General features: G+C 38.7%; 1 protein-coding gene across 1 annotated transcript in view; it reads left to right on the top strand.

Moving 5' to 3' along the window:
* The window catches only part of dnah1 (dynein, axonemal, heavy chain 1), a 172,912-nt gene that overhangs the window by 78,549 nt on the left and 73,416 nt on the right, over positions 1-20,947 (top strand). Inside the window, exons 46-52 of the mRNA XM_061875243.1 lie at positions 3-181; positions 6,487-6,717; positions 9,029-9,225; positions 11,968-12,103; positions 15,687-15,895; positions 15,967-16,138; positions 16,210-16,401. Of these exons, the coding sequence (XP_061731227.1) occupies positions 3-181; positions 6,487-6,717; positions 9,029-9,225; positions 11,968-12,103; positions 15,687-15,895; positions 15,967-16,138; positions 16,210-16,401 (1,316 nt within the window). The remainder of the gene's footprint in view (positions 1-2; positions 182-6,486; positions 6,718-9,028; positions 9,226-11,967; positions 12,104-15,686; positions 15,896-15,966; positions 16,139-16,209; positions 16,402-20,947) is intronic.

Genomic DNA, 20,947 nt, shown 5'->3' on the forward strand with positions numbered 1-20,947 from the left:
AGAATCGGTGCCGGAAATTGTGCTATTGAACAGCGCCATCGTCAAAGCCACAATCCACGTCTACGCTACTATTTGCTCTCAGCTTCTACCAACTCCTACAAAATCTCATTACACATTCAACCTCAGAGACCTGTCCAAGGTCTTCCAGGGCATCCTCATGGCCGAGACTAGCATGGTTGAGGTCAGTAGTTCATTGTTGAATGTTTTTTGTGACCAACATGTATGTGCTCCAATCACTCTATCACAGGGGTCACCAACCTTTTTGAAACCGAGAGCTACTTCTTGGGTACTGATTCATGCGAAGGGCTACCAGTTTGATACACACTTAAATAAATTGCCAGAAATAGCCAATTTGCTCAATTTACCCTTAATAAATAAATAATAAAAAAATATATATATATAAAACTCCGATGAGGTGGCGACTTGTCCAGGGTGTACACTGCCTCCCGCCCAATTGTAGCTGAGATAGGCACCAGCGCCCCCCGCAGCCCCAAAGGGAATAAGCAGTAGAAAATGGATGGATATTAAAAAATGTGTATTTCTGTCTGTCATTCCATCATACATTTTTTTTCCTTTTACGGAAGATTTTTTGTAGAAAATAAATGATGAAAAAAACACTTAATTGAACGGTTTAAAAGAGGAGAAAACAGGAAAAAAATGAAAAGAGAATACAACTTAATTTTTTTTAAATGTTATATTGACAGATAGTCCTAATGTTGATCTAGAGAAGGGGTCACCAACCTTTTTGAAACCGAGAGCTACTTCTTGGGCACTGATTAATGCGAAGGGCTACCAGTTTGATACACACTTAAATAAATTGTCAGAAATACCCAATTTGCCCTTAATAAATAAATTAAAAAATATATATATATATATATATATATATATATATATATATATATATATATATATATATATATACATATATATATATATATATATATATATATATATATATATATATATAAAACTGCGATGAAGTGGCGACTTGTCCAGGGTGTACGCCGCCTTCCGCCCAATTGTAGCTGAGATAGGCACCAGCGCCCCCCCGGATCCCCAAAGGGAATAAGCAGTAGAAAATGGATGGATATTAAAAAATGGGTATTTCTGTCCGTCATTCCATCATACATTTTTTTTCCTTTTACGGAAGATTTTTTGTAGAAAATAAATGATGAAAAAAACACTTAATTGAACGGTTTAAAAGAGGAGAAAACAGGAAAAAAAATGAAAAGAGAATACAACTTATTTTTTTTTAAATGTTATATTGACAGATAGTCCTAATGTTGATCTAGAGAAGGGGTCACCAACCTTTTTGAAACCGAGAGCTACTTCTTGGGCACTGATTAATGCGAAGGGCTACCAGTTTGATACACACTTACATAAATTGTCAGAAATACCCAATTTGCCCTTAATAAATAAATAAAAAATTTATATATATATATATATATATATATATATAAAACTGCGATGAAGTGGCGACTTGTCCAGGGTGTACACCGCCTTCCGCCCAATTGTAGCTGAGATAGGCACCAGCGCCCCCCCGGATCCCCAAAGGGAATAAGCAGTAGAAAATGGATGGATATTAAAAAATGGGTATTTCTGTCCGTCATTCCATCATACATTTTTTTTCCTTTTACGGAAGATTTTTTGTAGAAAATAAATGATGAAAAAAACACTTAATTGAACGGTTTAAAAGAGGAGAAAACAGGAAAAAAAATGAAAAGAGAATACAACTTATTTTTTTTTAAATGTTATATTGACAGATAGTCCTAATGTTGATCTAAAGAACGGGTCACCAACCTTTTTGAAACCAAGAACTACTTTTTGGGTACTGATTAATGCGAAGGGCTACCAGTTTGATACACACTTAAATATATTGCCAGAAATAGCCTATTTGCTAAATTTACCTTTAAATAAATAAATCTTTATATATATATATATATATATATATATATATATATATATAAAAATGGGTATTTCTGTCTGTCATTCCGTCGTACATTTTTTTTCCTTTTAAGGAAGGTTTTTTGTAGAGAATAAATGATGAAAAAAACACTTGAACGGTTTAAAAGAGGAGAAAACTGGAAAAAAATTAAAATTGAATTTTGAAACATAGTTTACCTTCAATTTCGACTCTTTAAAATTCAAAATTCAACCGAAAAAACGAAGAGGAAAAACTAGCTAATTGAAATCTTTTTGAAAAAATTAAAAAAAGAATTTATGGAACATCATTAGTAATTTGTCCTGATTAAGATTAATTTTAGAATTTTGATGACATGTTTTAAATAAGTTAAAATCCAATCTGCATTTTGTTAGAATATATAACAAATTGGACCAAGCTATATTTGTAACAAAGACAAATCATTATTTCTTCTAGATTTTCAGAACAAAAATTTTAAAAGAAATTCAAAAGACTTTGAAACAAGATTTAAATTTGATTCTAAAGATTTTCTAGATTTGCCAGAGTAATTTTTAAAATTTTTAATCATAATGCGTTTGAAGAAATATTTCACAAATATTCTTCTTCGAAAAAAAAGAAGGTAAAATGAAGAATTAAAATGTATTTATTATTCTTTACAATAAAATTAAATAATTTACTTGAACATTGATTTAAATCGTCAGGAAAGAAGAGGAAGGAATTTAAAAGATAAAAAGGTATATGTTTAAAAATCCTAAAATCATTTTTAAGGTCGTATTTTTTTCTCTAAAATTGTCTTTCTGAAAGTTATAAGAAGCAAAGTAAAAAAATAAATGAATTTATTTAAACAAGTGAAGACCAAGTCTTTAAGATATTTTCTTGGATTTTCAAATTCTCTTTGAGTTTTGTCTCTCTTAGAATGAAAAATGTCGAGCAAAGCGAGACCAGCTAGTAAATAAAAAAAAAATAAAAAATAGAGGCAGCTCACTGGTAAGTGCTGCTATGTGAGCTATTTTTAGAACGGGCCAGCGGGCCACGTTGGTGACCCTTGATCTATCACAAAAAAATAAGGCTTGTAGAAATTTTTGGAAATTCAAGACAGCCATGACTTTTGATCGCGGCTGTATACTTGCAAGGGCATTTTCAAGAAGGATATTTAAAGGGAAACTAGGTTGGCCAACCCGGAAACTAGTGAGTTCAAATATATTTTTTTCACATTCAATATGTTTTTTACAATTATTTTTGTATTGACAGTGCCTCGTCCGATGCGGGTTTATGGATTTTTTAAAATCTGCCAAAAAATTGCCCGTTTTGTACACTTTTGACAAATTGAGTGCACAAGTGTGTTTCTGTATAGAAGTTTTCAAACCGTGGTCAAGTGGCGACGTAAACGATTGTCTTTTGAGAGGTATTTATTGAAGTCGGACTAAGTAGGACATCACTGAAGGCCAAGGTGGGAAACGCCGAATGTAGATGTCACAGTCATTAGACCAACAATTCAATTTAGGTTGAACGTGCCAGTCTTGTCTTTTTTTGAGTTCTACAAAGTGTTTTTCCTGTAAATATTATAGTTACAGTGTTACACACCAGCTGTTTTTAATTGAAAACCTGCATCTCAGTTGTAGTTTTTCATTATCAAATTTGGAGCTGTGGAAATCGCAATGTAGCATCCCAATGCTATACGGTAGCAGCATGCAAACGGCATATCCAATGTATAGTAGCATCAAGTTCGTGCATTTTAAAAATTGGAGCTTCACTTTTGAGTGCTTTTTATCAGGCATTCTTGCTTTGTGGGCTTGGAAAATTGCAACATTACCTAGAAATAGTCCACCTGTTTGCCCGGCAATTGCTGAGTCTGCAACTGGACGTGACGTTACCTCATACTTGCCAACCCTCCCAGATTTTCCAGGAGACTCCCGAAATTCAGCGCCTCTCCTGAAGACCCCCCGCGACAAATTTTCTCCCGAAAATCTCCAGAAATTCAGGCGGAGCTGGAGGCCACGCCCCCTCCAGCTCCATGCGGACCTGAGTGACGATAGACTATTTTCACGTCCGCTTTCCCACAATATAAACAGCGTGTCTGCCCAATTATGTTATAACTGTAGAATGATCGAGGGCGAGTTCTTGGTTTCTTATGTGGGTTTATTGTTAGGCAGTTTCATTAACATCCTCCCAGCGCGGTAACAACACACAACAACAGCAGTCGTGTTTTCGTCTACCGCAGGGGTCGGGAACCTTTTCGGCCGAGAGAGCCATGAAAGCCAAATATTATAAAATGTATTTCCGTGAGAGCCATATAATATTTTTTAACACTGAATACAATTAAATGCGTGCATTTGTAAGTAAGACTAACATTTTTAGAGAATAATAAGTCTTATTCTTTTTAATAACGTTGTTATTAGGGCGGTACATCTTGGATGGTAGAGTGGCCGTGCCAGCAACTTGAGAGTTCCAGGTTCAATCCCCGCTTCCGCCATCCTAGTCACTGCCGTTGTGTCCTTGGGCAAGACACTTTACCCACCTGCTCCCAGTGCCACCCACACTGGTTTAAATGTAACTTAGATATTGGGTTTCACAATGTTAAGCGCTTTGAGTCACTAGAGAAAAAGTGCTATATATACTGTATGTAATTCACTTCACAATATAATTCACTCATTCTAAAGCTAACCAATAATAAATATAATACTTCTTACCATTATTGCGACTTTTTTAACAGGTGCGATAGAAAATAGATGGTTGGATTAAAATGCATGAGAATGTCTTATCTTTGGAACGTTATTTTTAACACTGTGATTATCAGCGGAATTATTCATTACTTATGTTAAGCAATGCCAGCTAAGATTTATCTGAGAGCCAGATGCAGTCATCAAAAGAGCCACATCTCGCTCTAGAGCCATAGGTTCCCTACCCCTGGTCTACCGTAAAGCAGTTTGTCTGCTGTAAACAGCAATGTTGTGACACTCTTAAACAGGACAATACTGCCATCTACTGTACATGCACATGTGACAATAATATATACGGCTTTTAGAGAGTGCAGTGCACAACTGCGAACACAACAAGGAGATCTTCCTCTGGAAGCAAAGATTGACCGGTTTTGGGCCATTCTAGGGAGAGATGGAGGATTCCAGACTCTAGTGCATGGGTGTCAAACTCTGGCCCGTGGGCCAAATTTGGCCCGCTGTGTCATTTCATTTGGCCCTTGAGGCAATAATAAATTAAAATTAGAGCTGGCCCGACGGTATTATACAGTAGCGGTGCCGCTGCATCACCGTATTCAACGCTAATTTTCATACTTGCCAACCCTCCCGATTTTTCCAGGAGAATCACGAGTTTCAGTGCCCCCCCCCGAAAATCTCCCGGGGCAACCATTCTCCCGAATTTCCACCCGCACAACAATATTGGGGGCGTGCCTTAAAGGTACTGCTTTTAGCCTCCTCTACAACCTGTCGTCACGTCCGCTTTTCCTCCATACAAACAGCGTGCCGGCCCAGTAATGTAATATATGCGGCTTCTACACACACACACAAGTGAATGCAAAGCATACTTGGTCAACAGCCATACAGGTCACACTGAGGGTGGCCGTATAAACAACTTTAACACTGTTACACCACACTGTGAACTCACACCAAACAAGAATGACAAACACATTTCGGGAGAACATCCGCACCGTAACGCAACATAAACACAACTGAATAAATTTCCAGAACCCTTTGCAGCACTAACTCTTCCGGGATATACAATATACACCCCCGCTACCAGGAAAACTCGATTTTGCATGTCACTACAAAGGTATATAAGCCTTGCTTGTTCAATATTCAATGCAAAACTTGTTTGGGTCCCTATTAAAAGGTTAAGTTTTTCAACTTTGGCCCGCGGCTTTGTTCAGTTTGGAGTTTTGGCCCACTCTGTATTTGAGTTTGACACCCCTGCTCTAGTGCATTTGATGAAAGCACGTTTGTGCGTGCCACACAGCAATGCATCATCAGAGAAGGGTGTTCAGCATGGTTAGAAAAATAGTGACAGAGAATAGAACAAGGCTGGACAATTCAACCCTTAACTCAACAATGAGTAGATGAGAGTTATGTGTGTATATATGTGTAAATAAATGAACACTAAAATTCAAGTATTTCTATTATATGAAATACTTGACTTGGTAGCTGTAAATATACTCCTCCCCTCTTAACCACACCCCCGCCCCCGCCCCCGACCACGCCTCCCACCTCCCGAAATCGGAGGTCTCAAGGTTGGCAAGTATGCGTTACCTGCAACAAAGGTATCAACATGTTGCACCGTTTGATGTTACGTGGATCAGTACCTGGTAGTACAAACTGAATTAGATCAGTACTTACATAAATGCCAATTTCAGTACCTCTCTTTAGTTGTATGTGAGCATTTAAACTACAGTATACTTGACAAAACTGATTGAAAAAACATTAAAGGTGAATTGTTGTGTTAAAAGGCACAACATTGTAAGCTGAACCAAACCCTGCTACGAAACCATAATAATTACCAAACCATGGCTCTTGAGAATTGGTGTGTATAGATAACGTGACTTTGCTTGGTTTCAGACCAAGGAAATGCTCCTTCAGCTGTGGTACCATGAGAACTGCCGGGTTTTCCAGGATCGCTTGGTGTGTGCGGAAGACAGGGAGTGGTTCAACAATCTCCTGAAGGACTGTATTGAGGAGTTTGGCTGCAAATATGACGAGGTTGTGCCCTTCCAGCCTATCTTATACGGGGATTTCATGATTCCCGGCGCACTCCACAAAGTTTACACGTTCATAGAAGACAAGGAAAAGGTGAGCATTGCTAACATAACCAACCAATGGTTACAAAGCAGTGTATTACTAAGCCTGTGTCTATTTTAACTTGGGAATTTGTGTTAGATGTAAATATAAACAGAATATGTTGATTTGCAAATCATTTTCAACCCATATTCAGTTGAATGTGCTACAAAGACAACATATTTGATGTTCAAACTGATAAACATTTTTTTTTTTTTGCAACATGTGACAAAAGAAGTTGGGAAAGGTGGCAATAAATACTGATAAAGTTGAGGAATGCTCATCTGTTGGTCGCTACATCTGTAATTGCAAGTTAAAGCTCTACTATGCAAAGCGAAAGCCAATTATCAACAACATCCAGAAACGCCGCCGGCTTCTCTGGGCCCGAGATCATCTAAGATGGACTGATGCAAAGTGGAAAAGTGTTCTGTGGTCTGACGAGTCCACATTTCAAATTGTTTTTGGAAATATTCGACATCGTGTCATTAAAGGGCAAGCGAACCATCCAGACTGTTATCGACGCAAAGTTGAAAAGCCAACATCTGTGATGGTATGGGGGTGCATTAGTGCCCAAGGCATGGGTAACTTACACATCTGTGAAGGCACCATTAATGCTGAAAGGTACATACAGGTTTTGGAACAACATATGCTGCCATCTAAGCACCGTCTTTTTCATGGACGCCCCTGCTTATTTCAGCAAGACAATGCCAATCCGCATTCAGCACGTGTTAGAACAGCGTGGCTTCGTAAAAAAAAGAGTGCGGGTTCTTTCCTGGCCCGCCTGCAGTCCAGACCTGTCTCCCATGGAAAATGTGTGGCGCATTATGAAGAGTAAAATACGACAGCGGAGACCCCGGACTGTTGAACGACTGAAGCTCTACATCATGGGTGTCAAACTCTGGCCCGCCGTTTAATTTCATTTGGCCCTTGAGGCAATATCAATTTAACATTAGAGCTGGCCCGCCAAATACACTAATACTCTTACTTGCCAACGCTCCCGATTTTCCCGGGAGACTCCCGAAAATCTCCCTGGGCAACCATTCTCCCGATTTCCACCCGGACGACAATATTGGGAGCGTGCCTTAAAGGCACTGCCTTTAGCGTCCTCTACAACATGTCATCACGTCCTCTTTTCCTCCAAATAAACAGCGTGTTGGCTAAGTCACATAATTTATGCGGCTTTCACACACACATATGCGAATGCCACTCATACTTGATCAACAGCCATACAGGTCACACTGAGGGTGGCCATATAAACAACTTTAACACTGTTACAAATATGCGCCACACTATGAACCCACACCAAACAAGAATGACAAAACACATTTCGGGAGAACAACCGCACCGTAACACAACATAAACACAACAGAACAAATACCCAGAACCACTTGCAGCACTAACTCTTCCAGAACGCTACAATATACACCCCCAGCTACCACCAAACCCCGCCCACCTCATTTTTATTTTATTTTCAAATTTATTAGCCTGTGGAAAAAGTTAATATTGATATTTACCTCAGAAGGCTGCAGATAGAAAAGAGGCATTCATTTATTAAATTACATTTTATTTAATATACCACTGATGTTTTTTCGTTTGTTTTTTGAAAGTCGATTTTGCACTATTTCGTCATATAAGCTCTGCCTGTTCCATGGGAGGAAGCCGGAGTCCCCAGAGGGAACCCACGCAGTCACGGGGAGAACATGCAAACTCCACACAGAAAGATCCCGAGCCCGGGATTGAACCCATGATTACTCAGGACCTTCGTATTGTGAGGCAGATGCACTAACCCCTGTTCCACCGTGCTGCCCTATTTAAGCCTTGCTTGTTCAATATTCATTGCAAAATTTGTTTGGGTCCCTATTAAAAGGTTAATTTGTTCAACCTTGGCCCGCGGTTTTGTTCAGTTTTAAATTTTGGCCCACTCTATATTTGAGTTTGACACCCCTGTTCTACATCAAGCAAGAATGGTGAAGAATTCCACTTTCAAAGCTTCAACAATTAGTTTCCTCAGTTCCCAAACGTTTATTGAGTGTTGTTAAAAGAAAAGGTGATGTAACACAGTGGTGAACATGCCCTTTCCCAACTACTTCGGCACGTGTTGCAGCCATGAAATTCAAAGTTAATTATTATTTGCAAAAATTAAGTTTATGAGTTTGAACATCTAATATCTTGTCTTTGTAATGCATTCAACTGAATATGGGTTGAAAATTATTTTCAAATCATTGTATTCCGTTTATATTTACATCAAACGCAATTTCCCAACTCATATGGAAATGGGGTTTGTATTAATAAGCAGTGAATCATTTGCTGTCTTTCTTTACATTAGTTGGAAGAAATCATGGTGGAATACATGGAAGACTACAACCAGAACTGCACGCCCAAAATGAAGCTCGTGCTCTTCATGGACGCCATTCAGCATGTGTGCCGAATAGGTCGAGTTCTGCGCCAGCCGCTTGGCAACGCCCTGCTGCTCGGAGTCGGAGGCAGTGGACGACAGTCCCTCACAAAACTTGCCTCATATATGTAAGAACCCCTCAAGTGTACAACATGCTAAGATTTCAGCAGCTGTTCACATGCATCGTATACCGTATTTTTTGGACTATAAGGCGCACTTAAAATCCTTTATCCATCCATTTTCTTCCGCTTATCCGAGCTCGGGTCGCGGGGGCAGCAGCCTAAGCAGGGAAGCCCAGACTTCCCTCTCCCCAGCCACTTCGTCCAGCTCCTCCCAGGGGGTCCCGAGGCGTTCCCAGGCCAGCCGGGAGACATAGTCTTCCCAACATGTCCTGGGTCTTCCCTGTGGCCTCCTACCGGTCGGACGTGCCCAAAACACCTCCCCAGGGAGGCGTTCGGGTGGCATCCTGAACCACCTCATCTGGCTCCTCTCCATGTGGAGGAGCAGCGGCTTTACTTTGAGTTCCTCCCGGATGACAGAGCTTCTCACCCTATCTCTAAGGGAGAGACCCGCCACCCGGCGGAGGAAACTCATTCCGGCCGTGATCTTGTCCTTTCGGTCATAACCCAAAGCTCATGACCATAGGTGAGGATGGGAACGTAGATCGACCGGTAAATTGAGAGCTTTGCCTTCCGGCTCAGCTCCTTCTTCACCACAACGGATCGATACAGCGTCCGCATTACTCAACACGCCGCACCAATCCGCCTGTCGATCTCACGAGCTACTCTTCCCCCACTCGTGAACAAGGTACTTGAACTCCTCCTCTTTGGTCAGGGACTCCTCCCCAACCCGTATATGGCACTCCACCCTTTTTCAGGCGACAACCATGGACTCGGACTCGGAGGTGCTGATTCTCATCCTAAAATCCTTTTAATTTTCTTAAAACTCTACAGTGCGGCTTATAACCCGGTGCACCTAATGTACGGCATAATTTCGGTTGTGCTTATTTACCTCGATACTATTTTATTTGGCACATGGTGTAATGATAAGTGTGACCATTAGATGGCAGTCATACATAAGAGATACGTGTAGACTGCAATATGACGGCAGTAAACACCACCAAATCTTTAAATGTTCAATTGGTAGTATAGAACATAACACATGACACTCAAAAATCTGTCAAAATATTTTCAGTAGGACTTGAGTAAGCTATGACGCCGCATTGCTTGGCGGATTGTCGGTGCATTAAACATACAAGTATTATTATAGTGTGTGTACAATGACCGCAAAATGGCACCTATTAGCAGACAATATTATGTAAAACCAACTTTTATTACTTTTGGATGCGTATTTGGGATTCTGCATAAGTCCTGAAAATGCGCGCTCGTCCGCTATTGTAGTCCGTGGCAACGCCATAGTCGATAAGCTTATTCTTTTTCTTTACCTCCTTACGTGACATTCATCTTCCGCTGTTGCCATTTGTGATATAAAGTAGTGTAAAGTTCTTACTTATATCTGTCAGTAGACCAGCTATCAAAGCGCTAAAAACTGTACTAAGTTTTCATAATTCACCCAAGGAACTTTATAGTTATTAGAGGGTCCGGGTCGGACGGTTTGTCCCCGGGACACATTTCCGGTATTGATGTTGCATTATTGAGCCACGGATGAGGAGATGCTGCTCCGTTATTGATTGAAGTAAAGTCTGAATGTCATTAAAACAGTTGTCGAAAGTGAGCCACTTGTACAAGACCGGCAACAAGACTTGGATCCTAAAGAGATCTTTAGAAAGCTATTTGAAGCTGGTCTGTACAACATTCAAAAAGCAGCTTGAAAATGGTCAGTGAAACATAATTTATGCAAAATTTTCACCAAAGAACCACCATTAAATGTTATGTAGACCACAAGGAAGTCTTTTACATTTAGAAAAAAATCATAATGCGACCCCTTAAAGACCTAAATAGACCCATCCATCGGCAGTGCGCCTTTTAATCCAGTATTATTATGGTGTGTGTATAAGGACCGCAAAATGGCACCTATTAGCAGACATATTGTTTCACAACATTATGTAAAACCAACTATTTGGGATTCTGCATAAGTCTTGAAAATGCGCGCCCGTCCGCTATTGTAGTCCGTGGTAACACCATAGTCGATAAGCTTCATTATGTAAAACCAACTTTTCTTACTTTTGGATGTGTATTTGGGATTCTGCATAAGTCTTGAAAATGCACGTTCGTCCGCTATTGTAGTCCGTGACAACCACATAGTCGATAAGCTTCATTATGTAAAACCAACTTTTCTTACTTTTGGATGTGTATTTGGGATTCTGCATAAGTCTTGAAAATGCGCGCTCGTCCGCTATTGTAGTCCGTGCCAACACCATAGTCGATAAGCTTCATTATGTAAAACCAACTTTTCTTACTTTTGGATGTGTATTTGGGAATCTGCATAAGTCTTGAAAATGCGCGCTCGTCCGCTATTGTAGTCCGTGCCAACACCATAGTCGATAAGCTTCATTATGTAAAACCAACTTTTTTTACTTTTGGATGTGTATTTGGGATTCTGCATAAGTCTTGAAAATGCGCGCTCGTCCGCTATTGTAGTCCGTGCCAACGCCATAGTCGATAAGCTTCATTACGTAAAACCAACTTTTCTTACTTTTGGATGTGTAATTGGGATTCTGCATAAGTCATGAAAATGCGCGCTCGTCCGCTATTGTGGTCCGTGCCAACACCATGGTCGATAAGCTTCTTCTTTTTCTTCGGTGCGCCTTATGTTCCGAAAAATATGTTACTTGTACATGTTTATAGAAAACATCATATTTGACTTGGAGTTTCATTATATGGCCTCAAAATGTTCCTCTTTCCATTTAGATCTGAGTATAAGTGTTTCCAGATTGAACTGTCCAAGAACTACGGTCAGTTTGAGTGGCGGGAGGACATCAAAAGCATCATGCTGAAGGCTGGCCTTCATAACCAGCAGATCACTTTTCTCTTCGTAGATACACAGGTTCTCTTTAGTACATTTTATCACATTCCTAAACATGCAACTTTGTGTCAATGTATCGAAATTTCAACCCTCTATTTACCAGCTATGCACCCACCCCGGGCTTCGAGCATGGGTTTTTATTAGAGATGTCTGATTATATCGGACTGCCGATATAATTAAAACGCCGCTGTATACACAGACGTAGGGAGAAGTACAGAGCGCCAACCTGCAGCTTTTCACACACACGTCAATGCAAGGCATACTTGGTCAACAGCCATACAGGTCACACTGAGGGTGGCCGTATAAACAACTTTAACACTGGTACAAATATGCGCCACACTGTGAACCCACACCAAACAAGAATGACAAACACATTTCGGGAGAACATCCGCACCGTAACACACAGAACAAATACCCAGAACCCCCTTGCAGCACTAACTCTTCCAGTACGCTACAATATAAAACCCCACCCACCTCAACCTCCTCATGGTCTCCCAGGGAGAGCATGTCCCAAATTCCAAAAGCTGCTGTTTTGAGTCATGTTAGAAAAAAAATAATGCACTTTGTGACTTCAATAATAAATATAGCAGTGGCATGTTGGCATTTTTTTTTCCATAACTTGAGTTGATTTATTTTGGAAAACCTTGTTACATTGTTTAATGCATCCAGCGGGGCATCACAACAGAATTAGGCATACTAATATGTTAATTCCACAACTGTGTATATCGGTATGGGTTGATATCGGTATCGGCAATTAAGAGTTGGACAAAATCGGATATCAGTTTCAAAATTATCGGTATCTGTTTCAATAAGTAAAATGTATGACTTTTTAAAACGCCACTGTATACACGGACGTAGGGAGAAGTACAGAGCGCCAACCTGCAGCTTTTCACACACACGTCAATGCAAGGCATACTTAGTCAACAGCCATACAGGTCACACTGAGGGTGGCCGTATAAACAACTTTAACACTGTTACGAATATGCGCCACATTGTGAACCCACACCAAACAAGACTGACAAACACATTTTGGGAGAACATCCGCACCGTAACACAACAGAACACATACCCAGAACCCCTTGCAACACTAACTCTTCCAGGACGCTACAATATAAAACCCCACCCACCTCAACTTCCTCATGGTCTCCCAGGGAGAGCATGTCCCAAATTCCAAAGCTGCTGTTTTGAGGCATGTTAAAAAAAATAATGCACTTTGTGACTTCAATAATAAATATGGCAGTGCCATGTTGGCATTTTTTTTTCCATAACTTGAGTTGATTTATTTTGGAAAACCTTGTTACATTGTTTAATGCATCAAGCGGGGCATCACAACAAAATTAGGCATACTAATATGTTAATTCCACAACTGTGTATATCAGTATGGGTTGTTATCGGTATCGGTGATTAAGAGTTGGACAATATCGGATATCAGTTTCAAAATTGTCGGTATCTGTTTCAATAAGTAAAATGTATGACTTTTTAAAACGCCGCTGTATACACAGACGTAGGGAGAAGTACAGAGCGCCAACATGCAGCTTTTCACACACACGTCAATGCAAGGCATACTTGGTCAACAGCCATACAGGTCACACTGAGGGTGGCTGTATAAACAACTTTAACACTGTTACAAATATGCGCCACACTGTGAACCCACACCAAACAAGAATGACAAACACATTTCGGGAGAACATCCGCACCGTAACACAACAGAACAAAAACCCAGACCCCCTTGCAGCACTAACTCTTCCAGGACGCTACAATATATGATTTATTTTGGAAAACCTTGTTACATTGTTTAATGCATCAAGCGGGGCATCACAACAAAATTAGGGCATAATAATGTGTTAATTCCACCACTGTGTATATCGGTATGGGTTGTTATCGGTATCGGTAATTAAGAGTTGGACAATATCGGATATCGGAAAAAAAGCCATTATCAGACATCTTTAGTTTGTACAATCCACGATTGGTTGAAACAGTGGAACAAAAGATACCAGAAATTGGGCCAGTTGAGGATTTGAATGACATCATTACTTAAAAACCCTGGTCGATGTTCCTCAAAAAAGATACAAAAGAGGATAGAATCAGAATTTTAAAGAAATGTAAATCCAAGACCTCAACTGACTGTCACGAAATGTATATGAAAGTGAAAAAAGAAGTAATTGAAGAAATGTAAGGACCTTTAAAATATATTAGCAATCGATCATTTCAAACTGGCAAATTCCCATACAAAAAAAAAATAGCAAAAGTCGTACCAATTTATAAAACTTGAAACAGGCACTGATTTACAAATTATAGAACGGTTTCCCTACTTCCACAATTATCTAAAATGATTGAAAAATGATTTTATAACAAACTGGGCAATTTCATGAACAAAAGTGGAACACTTTTTTGAAAAATTAAAAAAAAGAATTTATGGAACATCATTAGTAATTTTTCCTGATTAAGATTAATTTTGGAATTTTGATGACATGTTTTAAATAAGTTAAAATCCAATCTGCACTTTGTTAGAATATATAACAAATTGGACCAAGCTATATTTCTAACAAAGACAAATCATTATTTCTTCTAGATTTTCCAGAACAAAATTTTTTAAAAGAAATTCAAAAGACTTTGAAATAAGATTTAAATTTGATTCTACAGATTTTCTATATTTACCAGAATAATTTTTTTGAATTTTAATCATAATAATTTTGAAGAAATATTTCACAAATATTCTTTGTCGAAAAAATAGAAGCTAAAATGAAGAATTCAATTAAAATGTATTTATTGTTCTTTACAATAAGAAAAAAAAATACTTGAACATTGATTTAAATTGTCAGGAAAAAAGAGGTAGGAATTTAAAAGGTAAAAAGGTATATGTGTTTAAAAATCCTAAAATCATTTTTATGGTTGTATTTTTTCTCTAAAATTGTCTTTCTGAAAGTTATAAGAAGCAAAGTAAAAAAATAAATGCATTTATTTAAACAAGTAAAGACCAAGTCTTTAAAATATTTTCTTGGATTTTCAAATTTTATTTGAGTTTTGTCTCTCTTAGAATTAAAAATGTCGAGCAAAACGAGACCAGCTTGCTAGTAAATAAATACAATTTTAAAAAAATAGAGGCAGCTCACTGGTAAGTGCTGCTATTTGAGCTATTTTTAGAACAGGCCAGCGGGCGACACATCTGGTCCTTACGGGCTACCTGGTGTTGGTGACCCCTGATCTACAATGTAAATAGTCATGATATTATGAGGTGGCGACTTGTCCAGGGTGTACCCCGCCTTCCGCCCGATTGTAGCTGAGATAGGCGCCAGCGCCCCCCGCGACCCCAAAAGGGAATCAGCGGTAGAAAATGGATGGATGGATGGATGGATTGAATGAGAAGGTTTGTCCAGACTTTTGCCCTGTACTGTACATGCAATTCCAAAACATCCATCCATTTTTACGTCGTATTCCCTTTGGGGTCACGAGGGGCGCTGGTGCCTATCTCAGCTACAATTGGGCGGAAGACCGGGTAAACCCTGGACAAGTCGCCACCTCATCGCAGCAATTCCAAAACAGCACATCTCAAATATGATGCACTAGTCTGGTATCGAAAACATTTGGAATATTTACTCACCAGATTAAAAGTGAGTCATTCCTGGAGGACATCAACAGCATTTTGAACTCCGGTGACGTTCCCAACTTGTACGCCTCGGACGAACAAGAGCGCATCTTGGCAGGAATGAAGCCGGTGGTGCAAGAGCTGGGACAACAGCCGACCAAATCCAATCTCATGGCCGCCTACCTAAAGAGAGTCCGCTGCAACATCCACACAGTACTCTGCATGAGGTCAGCGGTTCCTTCAAAGTCTTATTCTTTTCCTCTGCTCATATCCCCCCGCCACATTTTATTCTTTATAGTCCTATCGGGGAGGTGTTTCGTGCACGACTGAGGCAGTTTCCCTCACTGGTAACATGTTGCACCATAGACTGGTTCAGTGCTTGGCCGGACGAGGCTCTGCAAGCTGTGGCCACATCGTTTCTTAATGAGCTACATGAGCTGGATGCGAGCCCCGAAGCCATGAATGGACTGGTGAGGACGCTTGTGTTTTTGTTTTGTTTTTACCACGAAAAACAAACAAATGTGTAAATTGATGTCTCCAGGTGTCTATGTGCATGAGGATCCACCAGAGCGTAGCCAGGAAGTGTGAACAATTTCTCGCTGAGCTTTCTCGACAAAACTACGTGACGCCGAAGAGCTACCTGGAACTACTCAACATCTTCTCGGATCTCATCGGGCGCAAGAAACAAGAGCTGTGCCACGCTCGGCAACGCATGAGGACTGGTCTGGACAAGGTAAACTACTTCTGCTAACCTTAGTTTGGGTTATTGGGTATATCGTTACTAGATTAGATTAGATTAGATTAGATAGTACTTTATTTATTCCGTCAGGAGAGTTCCTTCAGGAAAATTACAATTTTCAGCACAATCCCATTCAAGATCAGACAAACATTACAGGGAGACAGAACAGGATCGCTGACGGGTCTGCCGGCTTCCAGCGCCCCTTACAAAAAAGATGACATACAGGTAAACAAGGGGGGAGGGGGAATGGGAGAAAAAAATAGAAAATTTAAATAAAATTAAAAAAATCGGTCTTAGCGTAGGCCCTGGAGTGGGGGTGCAGACTGAGGCCAAGGAAAAAAAAAACAAAAAAACAACAACAACTCATAGCCATAGTACACATCCCTCTTACATGTGTGTAAGAGGGAAACATCAAACATCAAAGAACACAGAGGACATTAAAGACATTAAAGCAGCAGATAGTATAGCAGACTAGTATAGTATCGCGGTACTAATGAATCAAAAACAGTACTATACTCTGTTTGAAAAGTACCGGTTCGCCATATCTTTTTTTACAGGCATCTTCGGCAGTGCACAATCACAGAGTACCAAAAAAAAGTCTGCGGGCTATAGAGCGTTTTCATTTCCGGGCCCCAGTACTCTGGAATGCCCCCACCTCAGTAGAAGCATTTAAGTCTCACCTTAAAACTCATTTGTATACTCTAGCCTTTAAATAGACTCCCTTTTTAGACCAGTTGATCTGCCGTTTCTTTTCTTTTTCTCCTCTTTCCCACTCTCCCTTGTAGAGGGGGTCCGGTCCGATCCGGTGGGCATGTACTGCTTGCCTGTGTATCGGCTGGGGACATCCCTGCGCTGCTGATCCGCCTCCGCTTGGGATGGTTTCCTGCTGGCTCCGCTGTGAACGGGACTCTCGCTACTGTCTTGGATCCGCTTTGGACTGGACTCTCGCGACTGTGTTGGATCCATTATGGATTGAACTTTCACAGTATCATGTTGGACCCGCTCGACATCCATTGCTTTCCTCTTCTCCAAGGTTCTCATAGTCATCATTGTCACCGACGTCCCACTGGGTGTGAGTTTTCCTTGCCCTTATGTGGGCCTACCGAGGATGTCGTAGTGGTTTGTGTTGTGGTTTGTGCAGCCCTTTGAGACACTAGTGATTTAGGGCCATATAAGTAAACATTGATTGATTGATACTTACAAGCAAACACAGTGTGTAGACAGAAAAGGGAAAATGGACAGATTTTGTCTTAAAAACTAAAGATAAAGGTGAAGTTATCTAAACACCCTCAGGAAGAGGTTCTTTAAAACTAGCTAGTTAACGGCTAATGTCCATCTGCAATCGGCAGTGTTTAGCCTCTTTTAAATAACTAATCCTCACCTCCATGGCAACAAACTATCATCCCTGCAGGAGTAGGAATAGCTAAACATGCATTATTATTAGGGGTGTGGGAAAAAATCGATTCGAATTTGAATCGCAGTTCTCACGTCGTGTGATTCAGAATCTATTCTCATTTTTACAAAAATCTATTTTTTTATTTTTTTTCTATCAATCCAACAAAACTACACAGCAATACCATAACAATGCAATCCAATTCCAAAACCGAACCTGACCCAGCAACACTCAGAACTGCAATAAACAGAGCAATTGAGGAGACACAAACACGACACAGAACAAACCAAAAGTAGTGAAACAAAAATGAATATTATCAACAACAGTATCAATATTAGTTATAATTTCAGCATAGCAGTGATTAAAAATCCCCCATTGACATCATCATTAGACATTTATACAAATAATAAAAAAGAACAATAGTGTCACAGTGGTTTACACTTGCATCGCATCTCATATGCTTGACAACACACTGTGTCCAATGTTTTCACAAAGATAAAATAAGTCATATTTTTGGTTTGTTTAATAGTTAAAACAAATTGACATTATTGCAATCAGTTGATAAAACATTGTCCTTTACAATTATAAAAGCTTTTTTTTTTTTTAAATCTACTACTCTGCTAGCATGTCAGCAGACTGGGGTAGATCCTGCTGAAATCCTATCCTATTGAATGAATACAGAAAATCCTTTTAAATCGGGAAAAAATCGTTTTTGAATCGAGAATCGTATTGAATTGAAAAAAAAAAATCGATTTTGAATCGAATCGTGACCCCAAGAATCGATATTGAATCGAATCGTGGGACACCCAAAGATTCAAAGCCCTAATTACTACACACCGTAGGAGGATAAAATAGCTCAGCGGCGTCACAGTGTAAACAAATGGTTAAAGGGTCCGCCCTGAGATCGGTAGGTTGTGAGTTCAAGCCCCGGCCGAATCATACCAAAGACTACAAAAAATGGGACTCATTGCCTCACATGTGAATAATATAAATAGTCTTATAATGTGAATAATATAAATAGTCTATTATACAGCATTATTCACATGTGAATAATATAAAGTCTATTATACAGCATTATTCACATGTGAATAATATAAATACAGTCTATTATACTGTATTTATAGTATAAATACTATATATAATAGACTGTATTTATAGTGAATACTATAAATACAGTCTATTATACAGCAGTATTCACATGTGAATAATATAAATACAGTCTATTATACAGCATTATTTGCGTTTGAATAATATAAATACAGTATATTATACATAATTATTCACTTGTGAATAACATAAATACAGTCTATTATACAGCAGTATTCACATGTGAATAATATAAATACAGTCTGTTATACAACATTATTTACATGTGAGTAACATAAATACAGTCTATTATACAAGCATTATTCACATGTGAATAATATAAATACAGTCTATTATACAGCATTATTTACATGTGAATAATATAAATACAGTGTATTATACAGCAGTATTCACATGTGAATACTATAAATACAGTCTATTATACAAGCATTATTCACATGTGAATGATATAAAAACAGTCTATTATGCAGCATTATTCACATGTGAATAATATGAATAAAGTCTATTATACAGCAGTATTCACATGTGAATAATATAAATACAGTCTATTATACAGCATTATTCGCGTGTGAATAATATAAATAAAGTCTATTATACATAATTATTTACATGTGAATAACATAAATAGTCTATTACACAGCAGTATTCACATGTGAATAATATAAATAAAGTCTACTATACAGAATTATTCACGTGAATAACATAAATACAGTCTATTATACAGCATTATTCACATGTGAATAATATAAATAAAGTCTATTATAAAGTATTATTCACATGTGAATAACATAAATACAGTCTATTATACAAGCATTATTCACACTGAATAATATAGTCTATTTTAAAGCATTATTGACATGTGAATAACATAAATACAGTCTATTATACAGCATTATTCACATGTGACTAATATAAATACAGTCTATTATACAGCATTATTCACATGTGAATAATATAAATACAGTCTATTATACAGCATTATTTGTGTGTGAATAATATAAATACAGTTTAGTATACATAATTATTAACATGCGAATAACATAAATACAGTCTATTATTCAGCAGTAGTCACATGTGAATAATATAAATGGAGTCTATTATACAGAATTATTCCCATGTGAATAACATAAATACAGTCTATTATACAAGAATTATTCACATGTGGATAATTTAAATACATTATACATTTACAGTACATGTACAGTCACAAGGAACACATGCATTATACAGTCTGATGGCTGTCGGTATTAAAGATCTCCTGTGTCGTACCGTGTTGCATTTTGGCCGTACTATTAAGCCAATAATGCCATTTTTTGTGGTCCCCTTTATTTAAAAAAAATATTGAAATATATATATAGATTACTGTAACTCTTTGTATTTTGGTATTAATCATTCCTCTCTCTCACGTCTGCAACTGGCCCAAAAGGCAGCTGCCCAACTTTTAACCAAGACAAGAAAAAGAGAGCACATTACTCCTGTTTTAGCCTCCCTCCACTGGCTGCCGGTGTCTTTTACAGTCCATTTTAAAATGATCTTACTCTTTTTTTAAATCCTTACATGCTCTTGCCCCACCTTACCTCTCTGAGCTGCTCCATCTCTCTGCACCCACCCGGTCCTTCAGGTCAGCTGATCAGCTGATCCTGGAGGTACCCAAATCCAAGCGCAAGCTCAGAGGGGACAGACCATTCTCTGTTGCGGGTCCCGAACTCTGGAACGATCTCCCTCTCCTTGTGAGACAGGCCCCATCTTTGGCTATTTTTAAGAACCTTCTTAAAACCCATTTTTATTCACTGGCTTTTAACCCAGCATGAGACTTTAAACTGTTTTTAACTTTTAACTTTTTTAACTTTTTTTAACTTTTCAACTACTTTTTATCTAGCAAATTGTTCTAAAGGTCATTTGTATTTGCTATTTCAATGTGTTTTTTGCTTCTGTTTTAAATGTTATTTTTTTTAGTCTGTCTTTTGCCTTTATTTCCTTGTGGTGTACAGCCCTTTGTTCTTCAACTGTGGTTGTTTTTAAAGGGCTTTTTAATAAAGT

The sequence above is a fragment of the Nerophis ophidion genome, linkage group LG16 (assembly GCF_033978795.1).
Source record: "Nerophis ophidion isolate RoL-2023_Sa linkage group LG16, RoL_Noph_v1.0, whole genome shotgun sequence".
Classification (NCBI taxonomy): domain Eukaryota; kingdom Metazoa; phylum Chordata; class Actinopteri; order Syngnathiformes; family Syngnathidae; genus Nerophis; species Nerophis ophidion.